Source organism: Agrilus planipennis, unplaced genomic scaffold, assembly GCF_000699045.2.
Source record: "Agrilus planipennis isolate EAB-ADULT unplaced genomic scaffold, Apla_2.0 scaffold194, whole genome shotgun sequence".
NCBI lineage: Eukaryota > Metazoa > Arthropoda > Insecta > Coleoptera > Buprestidae > Agrilus > Agrilus planipennis.
In genome coordinates, this window is record NW_020438909.1 from 80241 (window position 1) to 88851 (window position 8611).

Sequence of the window (8611 nt, forward strand, 5' to 3'; positions counted from 1 at the left end):
CAAAAAAGTTGCTTTTCAATTCATTCAGCAGTCACATCGTTTTCTTAAAGTAGCTAATCAATTTTTATGACACACACAATACCTTATATTATTTAAATTATTATAATTATTTAATGAAGATGACGCCTAGCACCTCCGCAATATATTATTAAGTGCTATTGATTATTAGCTATTTAGTAACTATTTATATTGACTGAAAAATAAAAAATATGCCTCTGCTTTCTACAAACTGCCAAAAATATATGTAGAAAGAAAGATTTGTACATAAAAAGGCGCATCTAAAGCGAGTTCTGTTTAAAGTTTTAGTAGACGAATTCAGTATTTAGTCTGGATTTTATTTATAATCGCAGATGCTTAAAAACCCCTTGCTTCAAACACAGTTTGTTTGTGCTGCCACATGCTAATGGCCAAAAACTACCCATATGATGAATTGTATAGCAAAAAATATTTTTGGTTCGAATCCTACTCGAACGACGGACTTAAATTTCTTTATAATTTGAATTTAAAAAGTTATTCCATACAACAAATACTGACATTGAAATCGTTGTTGTCTCTGGCTGACTTGGCGACCGTGAACAAAAAGATCAAGAAGAAGATACAAGTTTTAATCATCCGTAAACAAGATAGCGTGAAATTAGTTATTTTTAGGGAACATTTATTGTGCAATTCCGTTTTTAAGCAGTTGACCCAAAAGCGTGACATGACACTAAAATATATATAATCTCACAGTCCCACCATGCTCTCTACAACAATTTCCAAAATCGAGAAATAAAAGTACACATAGCTTTTGCACCTATTCGAAACAGTTACATGAAATAACTAATTCGTTCAGGTTAAATAATAAAATAATCAAGAAAAAGAAATCGTTCCTTTACTTCAGGTAGCTCCTATTTCGCACCACAATGGCTTTACAGATAGAGCAATTTCAATCCTTCAGAATCCTTTTCAACCTGTTATTCCGATTCTGTTTTGACCTGACTTTTGCAGTCCCGTTAGAGAATAGAATTTTAAAATACTGTAGCAATTTTACCCATGTTAAACCGCAAGGTTCCTATAGTTTTTTCTCACAACCCTTCCTTGCCTTTTTTTATAACCGTATAAAAGTGACCCTTTCGTAATTGCCACGAAATAATGCCGTATATTGCAATTCCACTGGAGAGGTAGAAAGTTTGTTGTTGCAATTTTACCCTTTTTTTATTGGGGGCTTTAAAAAAAGTAGATATTTTAAATGATACCTACAATTTGAACTGTGCCGCTTAAATAAAATTCGGCTTTGTCTGGTTCTTGTTTCGTCAGTACATTCTTTGCTAAATATTTAATGTAAGTACGTATCAACATATAACTTTGGCAAAGTTTTGTATCTTTCGTCCGTTGCAGTTTATACGATTGACAAGTTCATTAATTTACGTTTTAATTTTATCAAATATTCAAACTGAAAGACTTCCTAGAGTGTAATTAATTAATACGTAACGTAACGGAAGCTGGTTGCGGACGTTTGGGATAAAGGAACGATTCACATTCCCCTTTCTGGGGTTAACATATTATATTGATGCCGCTTTAGTACACTCGTTTACATGAAGTCAACTTGTATTTATTTAAGCACAAGGTTGTCGACCCCACCAAACCTTGTTTAAATTGGTCTAATCTCTGTTTAATTTCGTAACTCCTAAGGAGGGTAGAAGAATCTGAGAAGAAACGACAATTACGTTGCCTTACCGCAAGAAAAAATATCAGCAATATCATTGTAATTAGAAATAAAAAAAAAATATACACTTGACCTTAAACTTCTTTTACAGTAATTTTTTTAAATCATTTGTAATTGCATACATCGCTGATTTTCTGGAATAGTGTTGGTCGCATAATAAATATGAAAATGTCCATTATCCTTCACAGCATCATAGTGCGAGAATCAGACCGGTCTTAGCACCGCTCTCCTCACCCACATCAGTGAACTATCGGTTATTAAATGGTAAAAAACACATATGCTTCGTTAAGCATGCCATTAAAGTCAAATTGATACCCTCAGTAATCTGTTGTCACAGGCTTTCTAGTGAGGGTGCCGAATTGTCCCACTTGTCAAATTCTAACGTAGGAGTTATTTTAGGATAATTCTAGGGGAGTTGCAGAAATAAATCAGTAATTAGTACTAAAAAAGACCGACAGTTTTTAACGATACGTAATATTATTCAATGACCCTGATGCAATCTTCGTCTATTAGGTCAATTAATTAAATTACTCATATTTAAACGATTGAGTTACCCTACCGTGTGAATTATGTTTTGGCCAAAAAGGGTGATAACGTGGCTGTAGTAATAAATTGTCATTAGTTTTATTCGACATAGATATTTTGCTATCTTTTTAATTATTTTACTGTAGAGGTCGAGAACGATTTTACGAAACATGAGGAGGTAGTTTGTAATTATTTATATACTACTTAAGAATTACTCTTTCTGAATTTAAAATTTTTTAACAATTGCACACCAGAAAAAGTATTCAAATTTAAGGAGGTTTCTAGAAATTTTCAGATATACATTGGTACTCTTAAGAAAATATTTGAATATTTTCGTGCAGTCATATCTATACGTATATGTATATGTATAAAAAAGAAATCTACCTATTGTAGAAATGAAAGCTGGCTTAAGACCAAAAGGTGCAATGAATGCATGTATGCATATGTATTTCAAATTAAGTAGATTTTGAGGCCGATGACCAAGCTCTCTAGTTCCAGATTGGCCTAGCCTGTTTAGTATCTAACGATGGGTGTATCGAGACAAACCGCCACACCACCGGGCTATTTACGAATGCACACCAAAAAAATATACGGTGGGTAACAAATTAATAAGAAAAGTCACAATCAAGAATTTTTATATAACACGAAGAGTATTGCTTTATGTTGTTCTTCGAAGAAACTCTTGGTGCATATAAAAGGAATAGTCTCGTATGAATGCTGGATAAGGGACGAAGTGGAAAAAAAATATTAAATAGGAAGCAATTTGCATCACTTATCCGTTGTTTTAAAGACAAAGTGCTAAAAAAATGAAACCTACCGTCAGTTAAAATAAATGGTAAAGAGTAAACCGCTCAAGTTTAAGAAAGTCTCCTCCTGTAGAGTAAAGATTCTTTTCGCTTTATAGCTATTTGCGAAAAGTTAGTTTTGGTTTCCATTTTGAATAACACAAGCTACAGTAAAGTTGCTGTTTTTCTTTTGATGAGAAAGAGGACTGCTGCTTTAGAGCTTTTTTTGTCTGTGAAATCGTAATTCCAAAATGGACGAATTAATTTCAATGCGTTTTTTTTTTTTAATTTGCCCTTACTTATTGCTCATGGAAATCAATTCAGCGTTTTCCACGACTTCGTCATTGGATCCCGAGTTATTCAAATACACGATCATCATCACAGGAATGTATGAAAGTACGGGTGAACCTGAATGGGCCAAGATCTACTCATTAAAAGTTCTGGCCCATGTTCTAGCCTATCCTGAATATTAACTTAACTAGTAATAGTGTAAAATTTAAAATAGTAAGCATGTAACTTCACCTAACCCAAGATGCTTTCATCGTCATTTTCATTACATGGTCGTCAGTCCTAAGACTAAACTGATGCTGTTCTGGTTCGGGTCTAAAGGCCACCGTCAGTTGGAGTTGCTTCTTAACGTTTCGCTAGCACGAATAGCGAACTTCTTCAGAAGTCCTTCCATTTCCGATGCTGGATGTGAACATCGACGACGGTCTTTAAATCCGAATCAGAACAGCATCAGTTCACCTACTCGCCACAAAAGCCTTTACTAATTTATAAGTCCTAAAACTTTCTCGTTGAACATGATTACTAAATTGTTTCACTTCCTGACCGAGTGGTGGTAAAAAATAGGATACACACCAAGGGAGGAAATTGACCTACATGCTTTACTTATTCTACCTAGGTGCGTAATATAGTCGTATTATCGTGGAACTAAAATTGTTTTGAGTTATGTGAGATTATGTCATTTTTATTACGTAACTCAATGGTCTTAGATTAATGGAAGTTAAAAATCTACAACCGTGGGCCCCTCATGCGAAAAGAAGCTGACTTCGGCCCTACATCAACATTATATTAATACGTGAACGTCGAAACTTCTGGCATACATTATCGGTAGATATTTATTGTAAAAGGAAGGGAACGACCCTTGTATCGCAAGAAAGGTACTGTGCCATACATGTACAGGAAATAAGAACACTTGTATCTGTTGCCGTTATATGTCAGATAATAAATGTAAGAAGGGTAGTGCATATTTGATTTTACATTATTATTAGAATTAATGAATCCACCCTCGTATATTTCGAATGCATGAGTGCAACAAGCTCTGCTAGTTTCCCTGCTCATAGTGGCGGCAAAGTTGGTGGGTCCTGTGGAGGCCGTTGCACTACCAAATGCAACGCGGTCGCGACTGTTGAAGGACAAGAGTCCAAATTCAATGACCTAACTTTTTAGAGGACTTTTAGAGGACACGCATTGCGTATACACGCGAGAAGAAGAAAAGTAAAACTCATCAGACGTGATCTTTTCATTTGCTTAATTAATTAGGTGATTTAAACATAGAAACTAGAATCGCAATACTGTGTCAGTAAATTAAACTGCCCTTAAAGAAATTTGAGATCTGATTTCGTATGGGTCAAATTCACCAAGCTGGTAATAGCTTCTTCTTAAAAAAAGCAAATTTTCACAAAATAAAGAAGTTTGAGATCAAGATCTCAGCAATTTATTTATACCTCCAATAGCACATGTGAATCGTCATTTTGAACTTATTTGGTAAACTGATGAGAACTATTATGTTCGCTATCCATATCTGTAGTTTTCTATAAATTGCTGACTACGAAATAATTAATGTTGCTTATTTAAAAAACTCTCGTCCATTATTTTTTTAAATTAATATTAAAAATGAGTAGTATTATAATAAGTGTATAATCNAATATGTTAAAAGAACAATGTATATATTTGTTTGAATATAATTTATAGAATGCTGTTACTTTGTGTAGATTCATTATAATTTGATAACCTTTTTTTATATAACTTCGTTTAACTTAAGGAATAAAACACTAACTTTTATATTCGGCCAGTTTCGTCGATTGGGACATTTTTTAAAATGATTAAAATTATGCAGACTCCAGTTGATTTTATAATTAAACTCTTATTATAAAACGTTAACTATAAAATCAGTCGTAATTGATATCATTTCATTTATTTTGCAAAATGCCCTAATAGACGAAACTAGTCGAATATAAAACTTAGTGTTTTGGTCTTTAATTTAAGTGAAGTTGTATAAAAAAGTTATCATATGCTGTATTTATAAAATTTTAATTATATATTACTCTAGAATTGCGAATGGAATTAAAAAGGAAAAATAATGCTTTTATGAGTACCTAATGCTGCAATAGTTTCTGAAGTACGTGAACTATTTCTATATCCTTATTAGTTTTTTAAATTATTTTGTAATTGTATTTGTTGTGCCATCTGTACATTTAAACGCTAATTACGGTTGCTCTCGATGCCCAATTATATCGCAATCTGTAATGTGAAAAACCAAGAAATCTTTAATATTTGTATGTACCAATAGGTGGCAGCACCATTTAATAACTGCAGCATTGCCATTCTCTTAAGAAATAAAGCAAATAAAGTCGCAAAAGAATATAACTAAATGATAAAATGTTTCATTTTACTATTTCTAGAAAAAATATATATTTGGCAGAAGATGAGAAATATACAACATTTATCAAATTTTTTCCTGCTCTATTTTACAGTAGCAAAATTGAATAAACTCAGATCACTAACTTTAACTCAAACCATTGGCAACGTTTCATCTAGAAATAGAAAATAAGTTCGCAGTTTTTCACAAAATCTGTTGTAGTGCAATAAAGTTAGGTACTCTTAAATAGTTTTGAAAATTGATGAAATTGGAAGTATTTTTTTAAAATTATAATTAATACTGCAATGAACCAATAATCAAGTCTTTTTGTGGCGGATACCTACAAAGATATTGTAATCAGCTGTTTTATGGCCGTCTAAATGTCAAAGTGCAACGTAAAGATTATTTAAAAATCAGAAACAACTAAAGCTGTCACAAAAGTGGGATTAAGTCCGATTCTTTGTTTAATTTCTTGCTATTTCACACTTCTATTAGATAGTACTTTTCCTTGGATAGAAAATTTTCAAGTAAGTCGTAATTAACTATTATTAACTTTCTACCTTGATAAGGTTTACGTATCTGTTCTTGTGTTTTATAGTAGTTCTACGACAGTATTTTGTACGTGAAATACTCATTTAACCTTTGAATATGTTGCTGTATTTCTTACCTCCGCAATACAACATATTTTATTTATAACCCTCAATGCCTAACTAACCTACCATATTTTAACAAATCGCTTTGTAATCATTATAAAATTCAGTTTACCCAACGATACGTTTCCTTTGTTTTAAGTAAACCTGTAAAACCGTTATTTACAAAGTTTCTATAAAATAAATGACATTCATAAAATCAAACCAAACAATTACGTTAAATACCAATTGTGTTCACTAGGAAGAGATTGCAATTATATAACTCAAAATTACACTTTTTATTATCTTCTTTTTGAGTAATCAAGTTTATAGGAACAATGGAGGAAATAACAGATGTGGAAATGACCCCTTCACCACCAACGATAGACACTAAGGAAGTGGTGTCAAAGTGGTTGCAAAAGTTTGAAGAAGGAGTGCTATCAAGTTCCCATTTTCGTGAATATTGGAGAACATGGGTTCCTAGAATTTATAGTCCAAATATAAACGAAAGCTGTCTTAACTGGAGTTTCAATGAAGAAGAAGCTCAAAGAATACTTTTCAATCCCCTAGAAGAATTTATATGTAATGGTGGCCCATCAACTTTTTTATATACCATAAGTCAACTAGAACCTCCACCCACAGTATGTGGAAGAGTTTTTAAAATGGGTGAACCAACATATAGTTGCAGAGAATGTGGAATGGATAGTACCTGTGTTCTTTGTGTGGATTGTTTCAAAAAGTCAGAACATCGTTTTCATAAATATAAGATGAGGACATCAGGTATCTTTTAAGGCATTTTATATATTTTAATTGTCCAATGTAGTAACTGATTTTTTTAACAAAAGAAATGCTTTATATTCACCACTTTTTTTGGTAAATTAAAAGGAAGATACAAAAAATTTCATTTAAGATATCTAAAATTTGTATGTGTACTATTCTAAGCAGATAAGTATATTATTTGTACTTATTTGTTAACAATAAGTACAAATAAGTAATTAATAGACACACCATGTTACAGTTGCAAATTGCAAATATATTCTAATCATTTTCTTATAATTTAACTTGCTTTGTGTAGTTATACATTGGTAGCTGCTTTTGTATGTTTAAATTAAATATTTCTGTGCATCTATATTATTAATTATTAACATAGAATCTCTAAAGTATTTTTTCTTCTGAGGAGGAGGAGGAGGTTGTTGTGACTGTGGTGACAAGGAAGCCTGGAGAAAAGCTCCATACTGTGATATACACAAACCAGTAAGGCCCGAAGAGGACGAGACAAAGAGGACGTTGCCTGAAGATATGACCGAACGCACTCGAATAGTTTTCGACGCTGTTCTTTGGTATGCTTACAACCTGCTCACATTAGAACATACCTCTGATCTTAGACTAAGAGACGTAGACGACGATTTATTCAATATCGATACGTACTGCACCCTCATGTATAATGATGAAGTACATACCTTTGAGCAAGTCATAACTACGTTAACCAGGATCATCAAATGCAATCAAAGAAACGCCATTGAATATGCTACGAACGTGGACAGGGAAGGTAGGGCCGTTGTTAAATGTTCTACCTTTCAACACTGTAACACCTTTAAGAGTGACATTGAGAAATATACTGGTAGGCTCGGTAACAGACCGTTAAAAATATTAGTCATGCATGCCCATGTGGTAGCCCATCAACTATTTGCCACAAAACTGTTGGGATGGATGCAGGAATTTTTAGGACACGGGGAAGGTTTTAGGTCTATTTTTGCCCAAGTTGTATTGAAACCACAACCCCCAGATCCATGTATTATAAAAGGAGTTTTATTAAGAGATTCCCAATTATGGAAAAGTGCTAGAACTCATTGGCATCGGTTGTTAATTTCAGGTAAATAAAACTATTACAATTAACATAAGATTTTCGTATTAATAATACATTATTTATATTTATTTATGTAGTCTTCTAAAACAATTTAAACAGGTGTAAACACAAAATGCAACAGAAACATTATCTAGTACTCAAGTGGAACTTGCACAAAATGTGTAAATATGTTAAAAGAACAATTTGGCATAATAAAAAGAGGAATTTATGATTTGAAATCTTATCAAGTAATATGCACCTATAAGATTTGCATATTGTTATAATTTTTTTTTTAATTTCAAGGTTTTAATTGTAATTAATCTCAAGTTGTTTATTTACTATAAGTTACCACACTTCATTTACAATTTAAATTATTGAAATCAGATTATTTTTCGTGTTCGTTTCTTTTTAATTTAATAACATTTATTCCTTAAAGTATACTTTGCATTTAAAATATCAGTTTTCTAATAAAAGTGT

General features: G+C 32.3%; 1 protein-coding gene across 1 annotated transcript in view; it reads left to right on the forward strand.

Annotated features, from left to right (window-relative positions):
• Positions 1 to 5822: 5822 nt before the first annotated feature.
• The window catches only part of LOC108741649 (E3 ubiquitin-protein ligase UBR2), a 17029-nt gene continuing 14240 nt past the window's right edge, over positions 5823 to 8611 (forward strand). Inside the window, exons 1-3 of the mRNA XM_025973450.1 lie at positions 5823 to 6186; positions 6622 to 7068; positions 7469 to 8164. Coding sequence (XP_025829235.1) covers positions 6627 to 7068; positions 7469 to 8164 — 1138 coding nt within the window. The 5' untranslated portion in view covers positions 5823 to 6186; positions 6622 to 6626. The remainder of the gene's footprint in view (positions 6187 to 6621; positions 7069 to 7468; positions 8165 to 8611) is intronic.